This window comes from Limulus polyphemus, unplaced genomic scaffold, assembly GCF_000517525.1.
Source record: "Limulus polyphemus unplaced genomic scaffold, Limulus_polyphemus-2.1.2 Scaffold334, whole genome shotgun sequence".
Lineage (NCBI taxonomy): Eukaryota > Metazoa > Arthropoda > Merostomata > Xiphosura > Limulidae > Limulus > Limulus polyphemus.
In genome coordinates this window covers 376,169-399,480 of record NW_013665944.1, presented here as the reverse complement: position 1 = coordinate 399,480, position 23,312 = coordinate 376,169, and the positions used below count along the sequence as shown (strand labels likewise).

At 29.9% G+C, this 23,312-nt stretch overlaps 1 protein-coding gene across 1 annotated transcript in view; it reads right to left on the bottom strand.

The window, feature by feature from the left end:
- Positions 1–9: 9 nt before the first annotated feature.
- The window catches only part of LOC106457458 (glucosidase 2 subunit beta-like), a 45,971-nt gene continuing 22,668 nt past the window's right edge, over positions 10–23,312 (bottom strand). The window contains exons 6-17 of the mRNA XM_022383404.1: positions 20,290–20,407; positions 19,572–19,635; positions 18,528–18,593; positions 14,212–14,317; positions 12,575–12,653; positions 11,953–12,042; positions 10,263–10,385; positions 7,480–7,630; positions 6,819–6,888; positions 5,099–5,263; positions 3,085–3,184; positions 10–1,286 (exon numbers count right to left, since the gene is read on the bottom strand). Coding sequence (XP_022239112.1) covers positions 1,137–1,286; positions 3,085–3,184; positions 5,099–5,263; positions 6,819–6,888; positions 7,480–7,630; positions 10,263–10,385; positions 11,953–12,042; positions 12,575–12,653; positions 14,212–14,317; positions 18,528–18,593; positions 19,572–19,635; positions 20,290–20,407 — 1,282 coding nt within the window. The 3' untranslated portion in view covers positions 10–1,136. The remainder of the gene's footprint in view (positions 1,287–3,084; positions 3,185–5,098; positions 5,264–6,818; positions 6,889–7,479; positions 7,631–10,262; positions 10,386–11,952; positions 12,043–12,574; positions 12,654–14,211; positions 14,318–18,527; positions 18,594–19,571; positions 19,636–20,289; positions 20,408–23,312) is intronic.

Sequence of the window (23,312 nt, the reverse complement as noted above, 5' to 3'; positions counted from 1 at the left end):
TATATATATATATATATATATATACCAAACCTCAACCATTAAAATGCATGCTTAACTGTTTTCATAAACCTCATAATTAGGATCTTCTAAAAATGATATCTCACATTATATTAATAAGTGTAATTCCTAACCCTAAAAATTCAACGAGCCAACTGACTTTAAAGGAACTTTCTGTTTCCTTCTTCACAAACATTCAAATAAAACTGAAAACAAGTGCAAAGAATTAATGAAAGCTACTTTAATTACATAATTTCAACTTGAAGCTTAAATTAAGTTTTTTCAACAATATTCAAAATTGTGAGTTTGAATATTTGAATTTTTGATTCTTTATAAAGTATACAAATTCATTAAGAATGAGTGAGTAGTGAATGGATGTAGTTACTAAATTCTATAACAAAAACCTAGATAAAAAGCTAAAGTCTGCAATTTCTAATAATTTAAATTGTTTTCAGCAGAAAAAATATTATTGTTGGTCATCTTAGTAATTTTAGTTTTTTTAGATAGACATCAAAAACTATGTTAATATTTTATGACAAAATACAATTATCAGAAAAATGATTATGAACAATAAGCAATAACATTTTAAGAATGTTATTAAAACTATTTATTTAAGAAGTGCAATTTTAAATGTATTATTCTATTATTACAATACAGTTTTCTCTCAGTGGCTATGGTATACAGAAACCAAACACATGTAATATCTTATACAAAAAAATCAAATTTTTCAATTCAGACTTTTTCTTTTAAAGATTTTACTAAGCACAACTGACTTTTGAATCGAATTTATTACAACTGAAGTTTTATCTCATTTTAAACACATTCTTCCTTATCTTCTAATCCCCATATATTTCACAGCATCAATACTAATCTCATTAAGCACCATTAATAACATTAAATTCCACAATATCTTTGTCTTACTTTCTCTCTTTTTAACAAGCAGCTCCTTATGCATTACACTTAGTAAGATATAGTTATATGGCCATTCTTTCCAATTTACCAACTTAAACACTTTAATAATACTGCTGTATTTATGACTAATTAAATTACAAAAAGCAATGTAGAGAAGTTCTTCAAAAACAAAGAATACCAAATTTCATAACGCCTGTGTATATGTTGAGAGATAAGAAAGATTCGAGTTATAGTTCTGTATGAACATGTTCTGTTTCATCCATTTGACTGAGAGGAGTAAAACACATGGCTGGTGTTGTGAATTCAAATAAGTACTCACAGCGACTTGGTTCAGAAGCAGAAGTTAATATATTCTGTACTCCACATTGTAAGTTCACCTACATAATACAAATGTATATTACATGATAACCACTTTGAAAATATTGTTTTATTGCTTAAAACTATTATATGTAACTAGTTTCAGTCTATATATATATATTTTTTTTTTCTCTAGAATTAAGTCACTTATGCATAAGAAAAACTATTTACAGTCCAATTGATAGTTGTACTACTTCAAAAAGAATAAGTTTTACACTATTTACATTCCAATTGATAGTTGCTCTACTTCAAAAAGAGTAAGTTTTACACTATTTACATTCCAACTGATAGTTGTTCTACTTCAAAACAAGCAAGTTTTACACTATTTACATTCCAACTGATAGTTGTTCTACTTCAAAACGAGTAAGTTTTACACTATTTACATTCCAACTGATAGTTGTTCTACTTCAAAACGAGTAAGTTTTACACTATTTACATTCCAACTGATAGTTGTTCTACTTCAAAAAGAGTAAGTTTTACACTATTTACATTCCAACTGATAGTTGTTCTACTTCAAAAAGAGTAAGTTTTACACAACTACAAATATTTTAGACATTCATCTTTTCATCATGAAATCACATCTATAATTATAGTAACCATGAAAGTGGTTCTATATTGTGCACATATTAAATGTTGAAATTTTTATAGTGGCAATATATACAAGTTGAACCACCTTTTCTATTCTTTTATACGTCACTAAGTTAAAAGTCTTAACAAGAAAGGGAAAAAGTGTGTATACTAAAATGTTAGCTAAAATCTTAAACATGAACAATATGTACATGGCTCATCATAGAAAACCAAATTAGAATCCTGAAATAAACACCTTTTTTAAGTAGTTTCTTATTATACAAGTAAAGAAAAAACTTTTCAAAAAAAAAGGAAGTAAATGTATACATGGCTAATATTAATCCTTCAAAAACAAGGTAAACAAGATTGTAAGGATGGCATTTGTATCATCTCTACATAATAGCACAGGCAAGAATTAAGATATAGCAATATATATATAAAACTATTCAATCACAATTGAGTTTAATTTATCCTATTTTTTTCTGTTAACATTCTACTACAAATGCCATCCCTATTATCTTGTTTGCATTGTTTTTGAAGGATTGGTATTAGCCATCCCCTATATTTACTTCCTTTTTAAAAGTGTTTTATTATTTGTTTGCTTAGTTTTTTAATGCAGTGTTTCAATAGACATAGGAATGTTGTATTTATAACCAAGTTCTAAATATAATATGGTTCCATCTGTAATATTTATTGTTTATCTATTATTGGCAGGTAATTTCTGTTTTACACAGTACTTGAGCTTTTTAAAGGAGCTTTTTCAAGGGGTAATGATAACATCGTTTACACTAAAATTATGTTGTTTTTTTTTCAAATCACTACTAGTTATTAATGATACTTATAAAAGTGGATACTCCATCTGAAACTATATCACCTCAGCAAAATTGGTTGACATCACTGTTTTGGTTTTTGAGTTATCATGTAATAAAAGATAAGTAAAAGAAAGAAGAATAAAAAATTTACACTTCTAGCTATGATATTTACAGACATTTCCAGAACTTGTGACTCAGTCATTGCATAGATATTGTTATAAAAGAAAACACTGTATAGTATTGTAAGGTTCTGATTACCCATTGAGAAGATATTTAAAATACAATCAATGAACAATCCAAGCCATCCCTACATAGGCAGTGCTACATACACACACAAATACTTTAATAAACATGTAAAAAAAGAAAGCATAAAAAATGTTTTACATCTGAAACAATTACCTATCAATACTATGTATACACGTATATCTAAAATACTTACAATAACTGACCGAGCTGGGCCATTCCAACAAGTTACACCCCCTTCATATTTCATCTTGGAATACTTATTCTCTTCAGGCCCTACCCACCGACCCCAACGTCTGTAGCAGTACACAGAAAAAATACATTATATTTATATTATATTGTTTCTATACATCATAATATATTTCTTGTTCTTAATGTCAAGGAATGTTCATCCTTTCTAAAGCAAGCATTAGACTTGTGAACTACTACTCATACTGATTTTAGTTAATATTAACTGTTTAAAAACATTACTTCCAATCTACCAAATTCAAGACTGATTATTAAATCAGCTATAAAAAATACAGACCATCTGAATTAACCTTATTGCCACAGGCACCCTTTACTGCTCATGTCACGAGGTTTTAGTGCCTTACATTCAAAATTTTATGAATCTACTTTTTTTTATGTTATACCAATTAGTATAGCAAAATATCTTAGCTAATAATCCATATTTTAATAGTATATAAGTCAATTTCTTAATTTTATAAGGCAATATTTTAAAAAATCCTATATTTTCCCTAGTGTGATGCATTTTCTCTAGGCATCTCCTCTTCTCTATTTTACCCACCACCCCTCCAATAAGTAGGAAATTCAATGTAAATTACTCACTATAAAATCATCACTGCTCAGACAAACCATAATTTCTATAGCCTTCAATTTTGTTTGGTTACAAAGCCATCAAATAGAAAATCAGACCCCTCATGCCACACCCACCTGTCACATCCTCTCTTTCAAGATTTGTTAATAGTTTTCTGTTATGTTTAATTCTATATTATCTATAACCAATAGAAAGCCAAGATTTTCATCTATCAAATGACATATTATATAATGTTGTTTTCTGAATGGAGAATTGTCAGTTTCACTGTACAAGCTTCATTCCCACTGGAAAGATAATGACTAGCTTGAATGATTTTGTTTAGAAAGTATAGTTAGAAAGCCAGAAAAATTGTGATAGTTAAAGGAAATTGTCTACTTATTGCATGTTACTATTCTGTTCTTTTGTGTATTATTTAATTAAATACAAATTATTTAGTGCATTACTACTATTAATATAAAAAAGTCGGGTTAAGTATCATTGACAATCAACATCAAGAAAAAAGATTTGGGTGAGTACTTTATTTTTTGTTTTTCATGTTTATTCTTTATTTATTACTACAAAAGTAACTAAAATTTCAAAATTGGGATTTTTTTAGGTTAGTTAATGTTAAATTGGGTAAAATAAATAATAATAATATAATAAAAATGTTTAATGAGGCACACATGCGAGTAGCTCATAGGTAATGTAATTCAATAGCATAATGTGAGCTCTACATTTCCCAAGTGACTTACAACTTAAAATGGCACGAATAATAGTTAGACATGGTTCAAAGGGCAATAAAACAATAAAATTTAGTTATAAATAGATGTATATTGTTACGAGCTTAAAGCTACCTATGATAAACAAATGTAGTTTCATGTTACATTTTGAAGTCATTCTAAAAAGAAAAAGGGTAATTTAGGTTTTTTTTGGTGGTTACGAGGTCGGTCCAATTGTATAGAGTTACAGATAAAATATAAAACAAACATTTGAAATGTATTTATTTAGGAGGTTTTAGAAATTACACAAATCAAATCTGAGTTGAAGAAAAGTATTTTTAATCTTAACAAGAAAATCACTTTAAACATGGACTATTCAACACAAATACTAATGTATTCACGAAAAACTTTTTAGTTTATTTAGAATACTTTTAAAAAATTATGATTTTTTGTATTTGAAAGACTTATGTTTACTAAAAGACTGCAAATTTTGTGAAGATATACATACTATATTAAAAGTTAGTAGTATCAAATCTATAAAGACTTTATATGAGTACAAAGAGGTCATGTGGCCAGTCAAATCAGCTCAGTTCATGTTGAGAGAGTTAATATGATGTCTAAAAGCCACATGTTTTAGCTATTAGACTTACATTATAACTAGTGGTTGAACCAAGTATTTCAGATTTATGATTTACCCTAAATTAGTCTCTGAACCATCATCCTTGGGCCTCTGTGAAGTTCGATCAAAAGGGCACAGAGAGTATGTATATTCTCGATCTGTGATTTCAAAACATTGACCTTTGAGGGTAAAAAATTCTTCATTTGGACCAAAATCTACTTCCAACACTTGTTCAGTATTCCTAGAATGAAAAAATAAGTGATTAAAACAAAAACTTGTGTCAGAATAGGTTAAACAATGTTACATGTTAATTCAGTGTACCATCAAAATATTTAAAAACTTTTAAAAAGCCTTAATGAAATTTCATCTCATAAATCTATACTCTCTCACTTCTTATTTTACATTTCCATTATATAGTCATATTGATGTTTTTATTTTCAACCTGAATTACACCTCATGAGAACACATGCTAAATAGCAACATCAGACTCCTAATTCAGAAGTTATCCAACTAACAGGACTGACTGTCACATATAGAGCAACCATACAGCTGAAAATACGAAGCATGTTCAGTGACATATCAAACCTTCAACCGTCCAATCTACAACCTGGCACATTAAATACTAGGCAAACTCCAAGGTGTAATCATTAATTATAATTTCCAATAACTGCAACAAAACAGAAACTGAAAAAGAATGTTTTGGTGAGCTCTGTTTGTCTTTTTCAAACAAAATTCAAGATTTAAAAAATCAGGTGAAACCAACTTTCAAATTTGATTTATATCATTACACCACAATTTTGATTGGGATAATTGAAAAAAAAAAACACCCAATATTTTTATAAAGGAACTTATTGTAAACTACACATACGAAAATCCAAATACCAATGATTTTTTTAATCATCAAAAACAAACAGGTTAACTTAATAATTTATTAAGAATGTTCAAGATGTGTGTGTGTGTGTGTGTGTGTGTGTGTGTGTGCATAGAAAATTACTGAACAAACATTTGTAAATCTTTATCTACACATTTTTGAAAGATTATCTTCAAATAAAGTACAACATTCAATTATTGATATAGTTGAAGGGATTTAACTCTCACTACCAAGTTCATGAATAAACAATCTCTCATGTCACCTTTATTTTTAGATACACTAAATGGGAAAGTTTGAAGGGGAATATCATTTCTTTGAGGAGGTACAAAAATTACAAATTCACGTGGCAGTGTTTGAGAGGGGAGAACATATTTGTGCCAATGGCATTGAAAAAAGAAATAATATCTTTCCTTCAAAGTTGTACGAAAATGACCAACTCACACGGCAAAAGAAAGAAAGGAAAAAAAGTTAATTATTTCTGAATATTTCAGATAATTTTTTTAATTTCAAACTTGGTTATATACCCGCTCTTAATCATGGGCTTGTTGATCTCCTATTAGATTGTAGTCACAAATATTTAAGAAATGTGTTCAACTAACTTTATTAGCTGCAGCAGTTAGAGCTAAAAATAATTAGTGCTTGATATCTTTCACAGTATCTTCAGTAATTGCAATATCTTGTTTATACTGATAACTAATATTTTCAGGGTAACATAACAACACTGAACTTAGATTTTTATACTCACTAATTTTCTACTTTCATACATATTCCTGAAACAATTATTTTAATTTAGGCTCAGTACAACCAATAAACAATTAATGCACACAGCACTGCACATTTAAAAAGCCAGATTTGTACAAACCTATTGTGTCATACAAAATATAAAAGATCAGATTCAAATGATCAGGATATAAATTCGCCTTACCCAATTTCATCGCTTATCCGTTTATATTCTTTTTCTGCTTTAGAAAATTCTTCTCTTGCTTCATTAGCAGCTAGATAAAATCAAAGTTAAAATTATACACAGTTGTTATGATAATTATCAAGTACAAACATTTTTTATGTATTGAAAAAGTCATGAAAGAGAAAATTTCTAGTTTCATAAGTTTTAAAATCATAATGAAGGAATTTTTTTTTAGTGTGACTGAATTATTAAATAAAGAATAAAGCACCATTATATAAGATCAAATTAAACATGGATGTTTGTGTAGAGATGCTTTATGCTAGGAAGCTTGTATATATAAGACACAATGATTTGCAAGCATAATGAAATATTTGAATACGTACTACATGTTTCAACAGAGCATTGGTCTGTCTTCCTCAGGTATGATATAGATCCAAACAATGCTTTGTTGTAAAAATTTAAACAATTCACAATAATTATCAGAAATGCTTGTTAGAAATATATTTTAATAATTAAAAAACAACTTCTGTTTATACATGTCACTATTTTTATATTCCAAATTAAACTTTTTTCCTGATGAAACAATACAGTTTTTACGTAATTAATCCCATATACAAAACAAGAAAAAACTGCAAGTTTTTGAGCTTTAAGTTTATTTGAAAACTAAAATACAAGCATTTACCATCAATTATTTTTTGTGTTTCTTCATCGTATTTTGGTTCTTGTTTTTCTGGTGGTTTTTGTTCATCTTCCTGAACTTGGGGATGAGGATTCTCATCATCAAATTCTTCTTTATCCAAATCATCTTCATTTATTGGAGGATGATAAATTTCCTATGAATAAATATAATTTTTAATACATATATCAAATTTGAAAAACATTGTAGACTTGTAAAGCAGTTTCCACGTGATGTTAAATTTAAGACATTCTAACAAATTAAACAAATCTAAAAGAAAAAATAGTTACACGACGATGATAATGTATGACTGATACACAGCATATATATGTACAAGTTTGCAAAATAAAATACAGATGTATCAAAACCAGCACTCCCCTTTAACTATTTAGCACTACTAGTTGAACAGTAACTCATTCAACCGTAAATGCATGGAAGACATCCTGCACCCAGAATTATGAAATGGATGTGGAACATTTGTTCAACCGTAGGAACAGTGTACATACGTCCTGTTGCCTGAATTATGAGGCAGACAAAGTCTCCCAAACTCAACCGTAGGAGCAAGGTAGGAAACCTTCCTGCCACCAGAATTAATGAGAAGGGGGGCCTCTACTGCACTCAACCATGGGAACAGGGCAGTGTCATCCTGAACCCAGTATTATGAGGAGGGTCCCATGTAGGCTGGTCCTGATCCAACTGACAATTGGTCCATGTATTGTAAGGTAAATTTCTACTTCACACTTAGGAGGAAGCTTCTTGGTCCTCCACCCCAGTGACTAGGAACAGGTAAGTGGTGAGGACACCCATGCTCCACTTGGAGAAAAAGGAGGGGGGTAAATGTGGTGTGGAGTCCAGAGGAATATCACATTGGAGAAAGTGCAATGGGTGTCCACAATTTCCTACTCTGAAAATCAGACTATCCCCAAGTTATGCAATCAAAGGGTTGGCAGGAATGGGCAGAAATGATTTAGTCATGATAGTCCACGAGTTACAGTCCACCATTGTATTAAACATAAGGATACCTCTAGACACAAGTATATACCACTAGGCATGCCACTAGCAGTCTTGCAGAACGCCCAATCTCTACAGAAAGCAATATAATTCTACCGGTATATAGTGTGGGTTTGAGTAAAAGCACACCTGACCAGGCAACACTTACCACAAGGTGGGATCCTATGAGTAGTGGTAAAAGATGGTTCCTGAAAAGCAAACATAAATTAAATGTTGTGAAAAGACATACCCAAGTCAAAGGCGAATGGACGTGTGTAGAATCATCACAGGAGGGAGACGATATCCACCCGAGAAAGATACAGCCATATAGTGCAGATAATTAGTGACAAAGGAATAGGGAGTAGTCCACATTCTGGCCTGAATGATTTCTTCCAACAGATGACAAAGATGGGCAGCCAAAGACATGGTGATATGAAACATTTGATGAAAAGAAGTGTTAAGGAGACAGTGACCTTCCATGGATAAGTCTGAATAAGCCAGTCTAAAGAGTTGATGAACCCAACCAGTTAGTGTGACAGGGAAGAGTTCACGAGAAACAGAAAGGTTCCAGGGATTAAAAGGTCGGGAATGTGAACTCCAAAAGGAGGTGGTACTTGCCACATAACACCTCAGTGAGCAAACCTGACAAGGAAGCCAATCAGGATCAGAGTTGGAGTACAGGTGGGAGATAAAGAAAAGGGTGTGAAACCAAATGGCCTTCCCAGGTAAATGAGGTCTTAGGGAGGAAGGACCAGTCTGGATATATGACAACATAAGAGGAGTGGTAAAGGATTCTGGTAACATTAACAGCATAAAAATCTGACCAATGCTGCCTGCGAACTAAGAGGAAAAGGAAACATGTAATATACCACATACTTGATTAACCAGCTGTAAAAAAAAAGTGTAGTGTGTGACAGACCAAAATAAGAAGGTGGTGGAAAAAAAGTGAATCAATTTTCATCGCCTTGATTGTATTCATTCACAGAAACATTGTCAGGTTGAAAATGAGAAGAAATCACTGGCCAAACATAGAAATCTTCTAACAAGCTTCTTTTAGCAATGCTTAGGGGGCAGAAAGAAGATTGAGATACCTTTGTAAGAAAGGAGCTAAGACCGAATCGGAACCTGGATTTTAGTGCTGTAAGCCCATAGACTTATTGTTGTCCCATTGGGGTAATGTCAAAAAACTTACCTAAGTTCTTAAAAATTGATTGCATTTGAAGGATATTACTACTAACACTAGAATATGTTCTAATTTCTTTCTTTTGTAAATCTGAATTTTAAAAAATATAAACATTACAAATATGTCACTTAACTCATCCACAAAGCATTGATTGATTGATCTATGTATTACAATATTACCTCAATTTTACTCTTTATAACATTGACTTAAAATATTATTATAGCATATTTATATGTTAATGTTTTTTCAAATGTTAAGTACTCATTTTGCTGTGACTTATGATCATATGAATAATACTCATAAAATGATACAGGCAGAGAAGGAAAAAATTTAAAGTTCCATTAGTAATTCTGACTTGTCCAATAAATATCTGTTCATTATAAATGGAAATACAGAGTTTTGAACTGAAATACTTAAAGCTAATTATCCTGTACATTTTACTTATTACTTAAGAGAAAAATAGAAATTTGTTTTAAAAATATAACAACAAGATACAAATAAACATTGTATAAATTCACAAGTTACTTTGTATGGCTTTTCTTCTTCAGGCCTTTACAAAATGCAAATATATATATATATATAAATTAGTCTCTTTAACCACAATACAAATAATTACATTTTCACTACTATCTCCTTCCACTGGTTCCTCATGTTGATTATCTTCTTGAATGTGATGATCCTCTTTTCTTGCCACTTCTTCAGAAGACGAATGTACGACTGGTGTTTCTGGGGCAGAAGTCTGTAAATATTAAAAATTATGTAATCTGAAAGATCAAAGAATTTTGCACATAGGCAAAAGCCTTCACAAGTTCCATAAAAGTAGATTCTTGAAGAGCTAATGTCATACGGTGAGTATTCCGAGTGTGCTGTATGTAAATATTTACTAATTGAAGAGCTTTCCAAAATTTTTAATAACTTTGCAAAGCCCATTGATCACAAGTTAAATTTTCTACCAAGTTGTAAAACTTTACTCCACAAGTAATACTGGAATCGTATATCATAAATACTTTGTTTGACCAATAGATTTGAAAAACTTTCCAAAAACTATAAACATATGCAGGTTTCAGATTTCGGGAAAATAAGATTTTAAATGAAATACTTAGGTTGTTTTGTATTTCTAAAAGTTGTTAATTTCGGACTCATATGCCAGAAAATGTGCCTATAATTGTCACAAAATAAGACATGAATATAAGGGAACAAAACATGTTTTGAATCAGGAAGGATTCCACTATTAGGAATGAAAACAAATATTATAAAAGTAATAGATATATGGAGTTAAAACAAAATATCAGTAGAACAATTTTAAGTCATATGAAGATTGTATGTTGTTGCGACACAGAAGGATTTTTTTAATTAGTAAGGTTTCTTTTATCAAAAGTTCGATTTCAGACTTAGTAGAAGCAAGAAATGTAAAGTTGGATATACCTATCACAGAGTATGAAGATTTGTTGCCTCTTCTACCTGTGTTGACTGATATTTCTGTAAGGTTAATAATGTGCTTATACTTTAAGACACTACTTAGTTTGGCCAACATATGAGGTCATACTGTCTCCCACTACATGTAGATGAGTTATGGACAATGGGTAATTGGAAAACAGTCTTTATGATGGATAAAATCCTTTAGTCTAAGGGCAAGTGTAAAGAAAACTTTAACATTGGCAGTAAGCTACAACCAAACTTAGTTTTACTTAGAGAACATCCCAAACATTCTGTCAATAGTATGTCACTTCCACAGTAAGCTACAACCAAACTTAGTTTTACTTGGAGAACATCCCAAACATTCTGTCAATAGTATGTCACTTCCACAGTAAGCTACAACCAAACTTAGTTTTACTTAGAGAACATCACAAACATTCTGTCAATAGTATGTCACTTCCACAGTAAGCTACAACCAAACTTATTTTTACGTAGAGAACATCCCAAATATTCTGTCAATAGTATGTCACTTCCACAGTAAGCTACAACCAAACTTAGTTTTACTTAGAGAACATCCCAAAAATTCTGTCAATAGTAAGAAATGATTGTGCAAGTGTTTTAAGTGTTTCTAAGAATCCACTCCAAAAACTGTTTGATACTAAAAATGGTTTCATCAAAAAATGTTGCCTCTAAAAAAATAAAGGAAAAAGTATATCTAACTGTTCATCAAACATTGGAAACTTACATCTAAAAAAAGAACATTTAAAGTTATTTCTTATTTGTAAATAACTGGAAAATTATGTACTAATGTATCAAATAATTCATACCAATTCTTTGAAAATTTCATATGCCTAAATGCAGTCATAATAATGAGAATATAATCTACTTACTATATCCATCATATAAATAGGCTTCATTATCATCCAACCAGTACTGATAAACTCCTCATATTCCATTTCTTCTTTCATTTGTAGAAAGAGCTAAACATAGAAGAAACTTATTAACGATTTCCTTAAAAAAAATATAGTCATACCTCACAATTTACATGCTCAATATGAATTTGTCAATTAGTCTTATCAATGCAATAATTTATAATAACTAAAGATCAGTCAGTGTATTAAAAGATTATCAATATTTACATCTTCAACAATGGTTTGTTTTTTGTTTCAAGTCAAATAGATAAATAAAAACATTTATGTTTTTTTAATGTTTTAATTGAAAGCACAATAAAATAGGAGTCAAATGTTCAAATACATGTAACACATTGAGGAAGTTACACTTTTAAATTCATGACACATAACACACTCATTGGCTCTCCATATACAAGTACAGTCAAAATGACTTTCAATCATTGTGTAATCATGAAACTGTAGATATCATTTTTAACATGGTAAGTCTTTAGGCATCTTTTTTTTTTCTATTTTTAATACTTTGTACAATGAAGAAAACAAATGCTTGTAAAATATGAAATTTCATTGTTTCTGTATGGCAAAATATCTGAATAATACGAACCATAGCTTCATCTTTGGACACAACCCCATCACGATTCTGATCGAACTTCAGACACTGTTGAAGTTCATCTACAGTGAGGCTAAGGAATAAAATTTTAAAACTGAAACATTAAATTCTTTAAAAATCTAACATTTTATACAAAAATGTCCTTCAATAAGTACTTCTTATATATATATCAAATTATGAATACACAAAATAAGTTAAAGAGACGAACATAAGCAGAAATATGCAATAGGTCTCTGCCACGCAATCCCAACATGGCCAATTTTGACACCAGAAAAATCGAAAACTGTCTATACCACTGCTTGGGATCTGCAAGACGGTATTGTTGTACCACATCCATGTAATTTGGTTGATATACACATGAATAGTTCATAAAAACCCCAAACTGTACTTTCCACACCAAAAAAATTGAACAAAGGACAAATGTTTCAAAATTACCTATATCTCTGTTTGGGAACTGCAAAGAGTACCTCTGTAACAAATTCCATGTAAATTGATTGAAACAAGGCTAAGTAATTGACCAAAACCCCTAAAATTACAGATTTATTTAACCTTTTGACCAAATGACCAAAAATGGGCATAGCAAACATTTTTGTATGTATATGTATGGGAACTGTAAAAATAGTATCTTTGTACCAAATCCCCTATAACTTGGTTGAAATATGGCTGAGAAATTGACCAAAAAACCACAAAATTATTATTCTTTGTGAGCTCTGGGCAAATCCCACTTTTTTTTTGTAAATCAATCTGTTGAGTGCATGAAAATTTATTTGTGCCAAATCTAAACTCGACTGCTGTAAATATGACCATACAGGAGCCCAAAATATACATTTTTGAGTTGTTTAACTGTTGACCCCATAAAACCCTTAAAAAGGCCTAAATAAAAAAAAATATCTGGGTGTATTGGACCAAGGTATAACCCTAACAAGTTTCAAGTCAATCTTCTAAAAAGTGAAGAAATGGTGGTCAATTAAAATGTGTTTGGAAGAAGAAAGAATAGAAACACACTTTGTCTCTCTCTGTAGACATAATTATGTAGGGATTTATGACAATATAAAAACTAAAAATACTTAAGTAAGTATTTCAATATATATATATTTCATATATATATATGAAATAATGCATACACAAAAAATTATAGAGAAATTTATAATAGACGACAATATAAAATCTGAAATTGATAAAACATACAGAAATATTCAAAGAGTATGTCTGGGGTTAATAACACTATCAATTAATCATATAATTTAGAATAGCTGAAAGTATTGCAAGAGTTTCAACATTATGTATGATTTTTAAATCTTTATATGACTTTAACAGTCTTGAATAAAAATTTAAATTGACTTACTTTCCATTTCCATTTTCCTATTTTAAGTAAGACAAACGATTTTATTCATCTACAAAAAATGCAAACTTTCAGCATTAAAATCATGAACTGTTAACTCTACAAATAATAAACAAAAATTTATCTTAAAAATACTAACAAAGTTTCCAAGAACATAATTCTTCACATAGAAGAGGATATGACCTTTAAACCAGTAGTGCAAAATTAAATCTAAAAGTAATTTTTTTTTACTTTTATTTAGTAATGTATAATTAATAGAGTACACATTATTTCTACACTGAAGACTTACATCCCATCTTCATTCTTATCTAGAGTATTGAAAGCATTCTCGGCATTGACCTTTTCTTCTTGTCGGTGGCGTAACACGTCAAGCTCCTCTTGCTGATGTTTTTTGTCTGGTAAATGTATTAAACATAAGCTATATGAAACAGAGACTATGAGAAGGCTTCAAAGATATTAATGAGCAATATCTTTCACTAAGCCAGAAGTTATCAAATGTTTTCAGTTCGGTATCCCTCTTACGAGAACAACTCAAGACCCCCCCATTTGTCAGGTAACTAAAAATCAACAGAGAATATTAAAGAATTATTTTACAAAGAAATACCACTGCAACAGTGCAGTTCTAAACATACAGTTCACTTTTTAAACTATTTCATAACTTTTAGAGACTAAATTCTAAAACTTATAGCACAAGACAGTAAAGAGGTTGACAGGAGGAAGCAATGCTCTTTGAATGTATCATTGTTTAATCACACATAACAAAAACTTCAAACAGATTTAGTGCATCTTCCCAACTCCATTATCATTCCCTTTAGGAGTCCTCCTAAATTTCCTGGTGGTTTCAACCTATATTATGAGAACTTCTGCCCTAAGCAACTAGTGAAGATTTTATCCCGAACATTAAACCTAATATTCTCAAGTAAATGACGATATTAAACTTTTAGTAAATGGCAGCAAGTATTTTAAGAAAAATTCTAATGACATGTTTTACATACTTTTTATCACATAAAACATTAGTGTTTATTTTCAATACATTAACACAGCTTATAACAGTATATTCAAGATACATTTGAGTCTAATATCTTTCAATTATTTGCATTGAGCACTTGCCCACCTACACACACACACACACACACACAAAAGATTAATAACTTTGTAAAACTTTGACAGAAATCACTGACAAATCAGTTGGACAAAGCTATCTTTTAAGAAAACAATGCAATATTTAATAAGTATACAGAATTATATGAACCTACAAGAAAATATTCTAGTCAAAAAACCTATTAGTAAAAATATAGAAAAAACTGTGATTCAAAGGTGAATATTCTTAAGTAACTTCCTAAAATTCATCATTCTTATAATCTCAAGAATGTAGAAGTCATTCAGTTAATAAAAAATATCAAACAGCTTAAGAATCATCTACTGAAATGATGAATTTAAAATTATGGTTTCAAATATAAAATGCACTGTTGAATCACACACACACACACCAAATTTTTGAATTACAGAAGCTCCACCATCCTATTCTATTTAGCTTCATCTCTGAAGCACCAATCCTGTCACCAGACAACTATAAAATCATGAGTGCAAGATAACAAATGAGCAACAAATAAAAATTTAAACCAATCTTTATTTTTAGAAAATCATCTTAAACCCTAGTAAGATGCCCAATCCTATTACAGCCAATGGTAACTCTTTCCAAAAGCCAATCACCATATCAGAAAAATACCTAAGTTATATTTTTCAAATCTTAAATTTCTGTCCTCTTATTTTATTGTCTTCAAAGTATAGGATAAAGAAATAAGTAACTTAAGAAACTCTCCAATCTCCAGTCACCTATTGACTGTCTGATCTCTGAACCTTCTTTAAAATTCTGTGGAAAACTCAAAATACCCAACAGAACCCACATAGCCTTACTTATGTATGTAAACTTTTTTCTTCCATCAGTTATGAGTAAAAAAAAAATATATATATATACACACACACACACACACACATACATACATATATTAATTTATTTATATCACACAAACTCATGCTTTGGAAAATCAGCCAACACCTTATCGTCAGAAAAACATAGGTGACAACAGCTAAATGATCACTAAAGGGGTCCAAAAAATAAAATAATACAATTATGAGAAAAGTCATGAACTATTCCAGAGAAATTTCAACCAAGAAAGCCATCATCTACTGTTAGACATGCCGAGCCTTCTCCCAGAAGCCATCTTTTGTATTTTATATGACCTTCTGCATTAGTGTAACTGGTAGCCATGTCAGAAACAATAGCTTCATTATATGAATTTTTAAAATAACTTTTTGATTATAGATAACGACATGATGTTAAGATAGATAGTCATAAGATCTCTTCACAACCTGAATCATGCATCAGCATTAACAACTCAAAGACGTAGAGAAACAGAAGAAAAAATCTTGATATCACATTGTGAAGAAACAAAAACTTGGTTATATCATTTTCAATAAAAAAAATCAGCCTAAATCAAATAACACAATGTAAAAAATGCTACTGCTACATTTCAAGGCCAGAGAAAAATGTTCTGTGAAAGCTAATATATTTTATTTTGTTACAATAATTAACCACAAATACATTTAAGATGTCAGACACTTCATTATTTGTTAAACTGTATCACTCCAACATAAGAACCAGAATAAACTTATCCCTAAAATCATTTATTTTCCTTCATATTTTAATCTAAGTGAAATGAAAAGCTGCATATTAAACCCTAAGTAAACTAAAGAATGTACAGAAAGCCTGTAAAAGAAAATTAACACTTTGAGAAAAAAGTTTTAAAAACTGTGTTGCTGAAATGTACTACTACTGCTCTTACACAAAAGCTTTATTGTTACACTAACACAAGTTTATAATTTTACTTTTGATTCCTCAAAGTTAAAAAGGCATACATAATTGGTTTTGTGTACCAGCATTATAGAGTAAAATATTCTAGAATTTTTTTAACAAATGAAAATTCAGTGATTGAAAATCCAAAACTTTTCATGTAAAACAAAAGTAGTATTGCCATCTTAGATATATTTTTCATTTGCTACAGTTATTATGAACTGATAAAATGTTCACAGTAATAAAGCCATCTTGGCTTTAACTTCTATATTTTACATTTAATTAATACAATGAAAGTTTATACTTGGATGGATCAACATATACAAAACAGATGACAGATGCACAACACATTTGCTTTGTTAGAAAGTCAAAATCTTCTTTGTTTAAATTTTCTCAGTAGCAATGTTTGTGTGCAAGTGCATTAAAAGTGATGTGCATGCATTCCTTCAAATAATAACAACATCATTAAAGTGATGTGTGTGTGTGCATTCCTTCAAATAATAACATCATTAAAGTGATGTGTGTGCATTACTTCAGACAATAACATCATTAAAGTGATGAGTGTGCATTCATTCAGACAATAACATCATATTAAAGTTATGTGTGTGCATTCCTTCAAATAATAACATCATTAGTGATGTGTGTGCATTCCTTCAGACAATAACATCATTAAAGTGATGTGTGTGCATTCCTTCAGACAATAACATCATTAAAGTGATGTGTGTGCATTACTTCAAACAATAACATCATCATTAAAGTGATGTGTGTGTGCATTCCTTCAAATAATAACATCATTAGTGATGTGTGTGCATTCATTCAGACAATAACATCATTAAAGTGATGTGTGTGCATTCCTTCAAATAATAACAACATCATTACAGTGATGTGTGTGCATTTCTTCAAACAATAACATCATTAAAGTGATGTGTGTGTGTGTGCATTTCTTCAAACAATAACATCATTAAAGTGATGTGTGTGTGTGCATTTCTTCAAACAATAACATCATTAAAGTGATGTGTGTGTGTACATTCCTTCAGACAATAAAAACATCAATAAAGTGATGTGTGTGCATTCCTTCAGACAATAACAACATAATTATAGTGATGTGTGTGCATTCCTTCAGACAATAACAACATTACAGTGATGTATGTGCATTCCTTCAGACATTAACAACATAAGCATCCAGCATCTCTAAACAAAATCACTGGTGAATTTATTATTCTATGTTAATTTCTAATAAAAATCAGTAACAATATTTGACTGCTTTCGCAAATCTATGTATTAAATTCAAGAGACAGCCAACTTTCAGCTCGAGTCAAATGGTAGGATGGGAAGAAAATAAACAAATCCCACACTTAATTATGGGCAAACTGTGGCTCTTGAGGGTTTCCCAAATTCTTACTGACAATCTTTGATTTTTTTTGTCTGGCAATCCACCAAATTGTAGTTCATGTTAAAACATTTTGTGACTATAACAAATGTTTTTTTAAAACAATACAAAAAAATCACCATATCAGCGTTAAAAAATAACTTAAATGTTTTGTAATGAAATACAAAAAAATCACTACATCAGTATTAAATAAATAGTTTAAATGTTTTATAGATTGTTATTCAGTATTTAAAAGTTCAACACAATTAAATACAAATCAAACAAATTTCAAAAATATCCTTTACATATATATTAAAAAGTACAAGAGCTATTAAACATTTTGTCTGTAAGCAATGCCAAGAGCTTTTATCCACAAACCTACCATCTTCTTCAACTTTGTATTTTTCTAATGCAACTTTTTCCTTCTCTTCTGCTTCTTTTTTCATTTCTAAAAGAAACCAATGGTTTTAATAAGTTTTTGTTTTTATTAAAAATACATATATAATAAAGGAAAAACACTTAACAAAAACAAATGTCAGACTCACTTTCAGCCCATGGTTTAGCTTAGTCTGGACAGCTAGATTTTTTTTTTTATTTCATAGTTTTTCATTTAGAACAAGGTTACAAAAAGCCCGATTTATTTACTTTTATAGATAACCAAATAATTTTAATAAAAATGAATAAAAACATGGACATGATCCATCATGTGTCTACCAACATGTATGGACTGTAATAATCTCTATATAGGAGAGACTGTTAGAAATTTAAGTACTAGAATAACAGAACATGAACCATCACATGTCTACCAACATGTATGGATTGTAATAATGTCTATATAGGGGTGACTGGTAGAAATTTAAGTATTAGAATAACAGAACATGGACATGCTCCATCACATGTCTAACAACATGTATGGACTGTAATAATGTCTATATAGGGGAGACTGGTAGAAATTTAAGTATTAAAATAACAGAACATGGACATGCTCCATCATGTGTCTACCAACATGTATGGACTGTAATAATCTCCATATAGGGGAGACTGCTAGCCTTCCCTAATTTACCAGTGTAAGACTAGAGGGAAGGCAGCTAGTCATCACCACCCACTTACTGTTATATTTTACTTTTGTAATCTTTTTATGTTTCTAAATACTTTGTGCTCTTTCAAAAACATTGTAAAGGTGATTAAGCCACATGTATATTTGTCTTAAAAGTTAGTCTAACCTATTATTCTATCAAAACTTTCAGTCTATGTAAATTGCAATAGCTGTTTTAAAATTGGTTGTTTATACTTTTTCCACTCATTGAAAAAATTCACTGAAAGAAAAAACATATAGGTATTTATTAACTCGTTACTGAACATCACCTTTTTCAATCTTACAAGTGTCATGTTTATCAAACATTATGTTAAAAAATTTTCTACAAACCTTCTTTTTCTTCCTTTACTTTCTGAGTTTCTTCATATTCCTTTCTCAGTTTTTCTAAATAAGCCTTTGAAAATAAACAAAGGTTCATTCTAATTTTGAAAGAATCTTAAAAGGTTACAAATCTAATTAAATAACACTATCATATGATACAAAGGTAAAACCTACTGCAAATTCACTTCTAATAAATTCGATGACAAGGAACCCACTTTGAGACTAATAATGGCTGGAGACGGCTTGAATGGGTAATGAAGAAAAACTTTAATATAAGTTTAACATAACAGCAAATGCACAACGTTTCGACAAGGTACCTGATGATGACAAAACCTTGTACATTTGTTGTTATGTTAAACTTATATTAAAGTCTTTCTTCATTACCCATTCAAGCCGTCTCCAGCCATAATTATACTTCTAATAACATTCAGAAAATGATACTGCTGGATGTAATGATCTTGTAAATATGCGAGTTTTACCTCAATAATGAACCACATTATTCAAACCTGAAATACCCATTGAATCATTCATTTTTAACACTGTCCAGTGTTTAATGTTTGGATTTATTTGAAACATAAACAGATTATAACAATAATACAACATTATATTCTTTTTTTCTTATTTATATTCTTATTTATTTTTATCAATTGGTGGCAGGATAAAATGAGCTGCGATAATATAAGCATGGTTTATTGATAGTGAAGGAGATATGAGTAAAAGAATTCACTTTGTATTCTTCTTTCTTCTGCTTTCCTTGTTTGCCAAGTTCTACTCGCAGATTGTATCCTTTAGCTAACAGTTCCTTTTTTCTTATGGCTTCCTCTCTAGCTCTTCTTCCAAGTTCACTATAAAGTTAAATAATTTCCTAACTATTATAAACTTTATCAAGGCACAATTAATCAATATATTTAATACTGAATAGTTCATGTGAAAAACTAAAAAATTATATGTGTAGAAACTAATAAAATATAATTCACCAATGAAATTTCTTTAAGTGAGATGAAAAGCATTTTAATATAAAAATATAGTGTACTAAATTTTTGTTAGATTTCAGGACAAAATTTAGGAATCAATGTTTCACTACATTCCACTTCAAAAGATAATACTTAACATACAACGAAATGCACAGAAATAATGACAGTATGTGTGTGTATATATATATATATATTATCAGGAAAACCAACACTCTTACAATTTATTGGCCATACAAGTATATTCTGTTTCAATATCAGATATGATCATACTAAATTATATAATTGTTTGCATGAAAGATAAACACTGCCCTTTTAACTCTTTCACTATATAGGTAGTTAGTATAAGGTATTGTAATGATAAACTTCTATTAGTGGTTATTCTTAACTAATAATGTTTTTTTTTTTAAACTATTCAAACCATTACCATCTTAAGACTTTTTTTTTCTCTTTAGGCCTGAAGTTTACTTTTCTCATGTGTGTGACTGCATTTAAAATATTTGTCTCTGGCTTGTAATATAACTGCTGAATTTTCAGTTTTGAAAAGAAACAACAATTCCACAAAGTGTTAATTGACTTAATGAACAGTGTATTTTCAAATATACAACATTTTTTTCTAGTAAATTAAATAATGAAATAAATGAAAATACAAAAACAGCCTAGATACATTACATTTCCAGGTTTATTATAGTTAAAGCTCTCATATATTATTGTAAAATTTGCAACATAAGTCATATACTACGAATGTTAAAAAGCAATAACTCTTAACTGAATGAAAGAAATAATTCTTTGAACAGGCAGTATAAAATTTAAGCCACAAAATAAAACATAAGTGAAAAAATACAGTTTTAGTAAAGAATGATTAAACCAAGATAAGCTGTATATTCTAATTTAAAGTCCTAGTAGTTTCTGACTGGCAATAAAATAAAGTAAAAAAAAAAGTTTATTGTTCAACACAAAAATGGGTAAGAGAATCACAATATTGTCCCAATCTTTAGCTGTAATTCATCCACAAACCTATTTCACAATGTTAAAGTTACAAATGTCTCTCAGAATATTAAACTCGGGTATGACAGCCTAAGCTTCATGTGCTTTTAGACTGTGATGGCAGGTTTTTTATTATATTAGTACACAAGCAGCTAATGGTTATTTTAATGCATTTCTTTGTGCAACCATTCAGATAAACATGCAACTTGTGAATGTTTACTGTTAGGATAATATATTCAAAATACAGAAAAGTTATTAGTTCCAACAATCAGTTTTAATAATCACACATGTAAGGCACACTAGTGAATTTATTATAGGAGTCATAAATTTTTCTTTTAAAAAAAAAGTTTTTAAAAATTTTGAACAGCGGTTATTTTGTCAAATTCTTAATTTTAGGATTCACAGAATAGGCTATCAATCACCCTTTATAGTAATCTTGAGGTTCAGGTAATTTCTATTTAAGAAACAATATTCACCATTTTGGATGAAGCAAGGAGGATTATGGTATCTAATGGCCAAACATATTAACATGTGATCATATATTTTCAACAAATATTTAGTTCACACCATAACAAAATATTTTCTAATTCTATTATAATTAAATGATTAATCATATTTTAATATATAATTGCACAAAAACTTGTATTGATTATTACTGTATCATGTGCAAAATTCTTATTTCATAAAATAATACAGTGAATATTAAATTGAAATACAGGTACATATTATGGCTGAGGCAATCCATCATATTCTTTGATTATCATCAACAGTAAAGCTTGTAATGTTTGTGTGTGTGTGTGTTCATTCTGGCTGAGTTAGCATTCCCTACCTCATACACCCATTCAAAATTTGATTGAGTGCAATACAGACTCAGTCCAAACTTCTCCCTGTCCTTCAACAGTTTAGTTTTAGCTAATTAAGTCATGCATGCAAGTTTTAGTAGGACAAGAGTTTAACTTGCTGCCGTAAAGTTTCAAAATACACTGTAAGTATTTTTGGGTTCCTTTTATTTTTACATTCTTAATGTGTATGCAGTACAATAAATGGAATTTCTTTTCTAAAACTGAAGAGGGTAAGAAAGTAAAGTGCGACATATACACAAATGTCTCAGTTACTCAAGTAACACTAGTACATTGTATTTGCTGAGGCAGCATCCTTCAAAAGTCCAAAATTGTAAAAACACAAATATACCATCAGTCGCTTCAATCCGTTGAAAAATAAAAGCTGAATGGTGATCATCAAAAATATTACAAATATTATTGTGGGCATTGTAACATAACATGTAAGACCCGTAAATGATGTTGAAAAGGCTGCATTTCTAACCCTTGTTACAAGTGTTACACTGATCTATGGAAAAACCTTATCCAAAAACTGTGTCTGAGATGATAACCTTTCACACAAATGTCTCAGTTACTCAGGTAACACTAGTATATCGTATTTGCTGAGGCAGCATCCTTCAAAATAACAAACATGTAAGACCCGTAAATGATGTTGAAAAGGCTGCATTTCTAACCCTTGTTACAAGTGTTACACTGGGCTATGAAAAACATACAGCATGGGCAAATAAATGGAAAAAATTTCAAGTAATACAACAATCCTTCTTTAATGAAGCTGTAATAATATGACAAATGAATCAGTCTAATATCGTACGTTCAAGATATCCATCACCATTAGCAATGTATATGTTAAACATGAAAAAGTCACTTGAAATACAACAGAATTAGTATCTTGATTGAGGGGTTCATTATTGCCTACCCTACATATATATATATATATATATATATATATATAT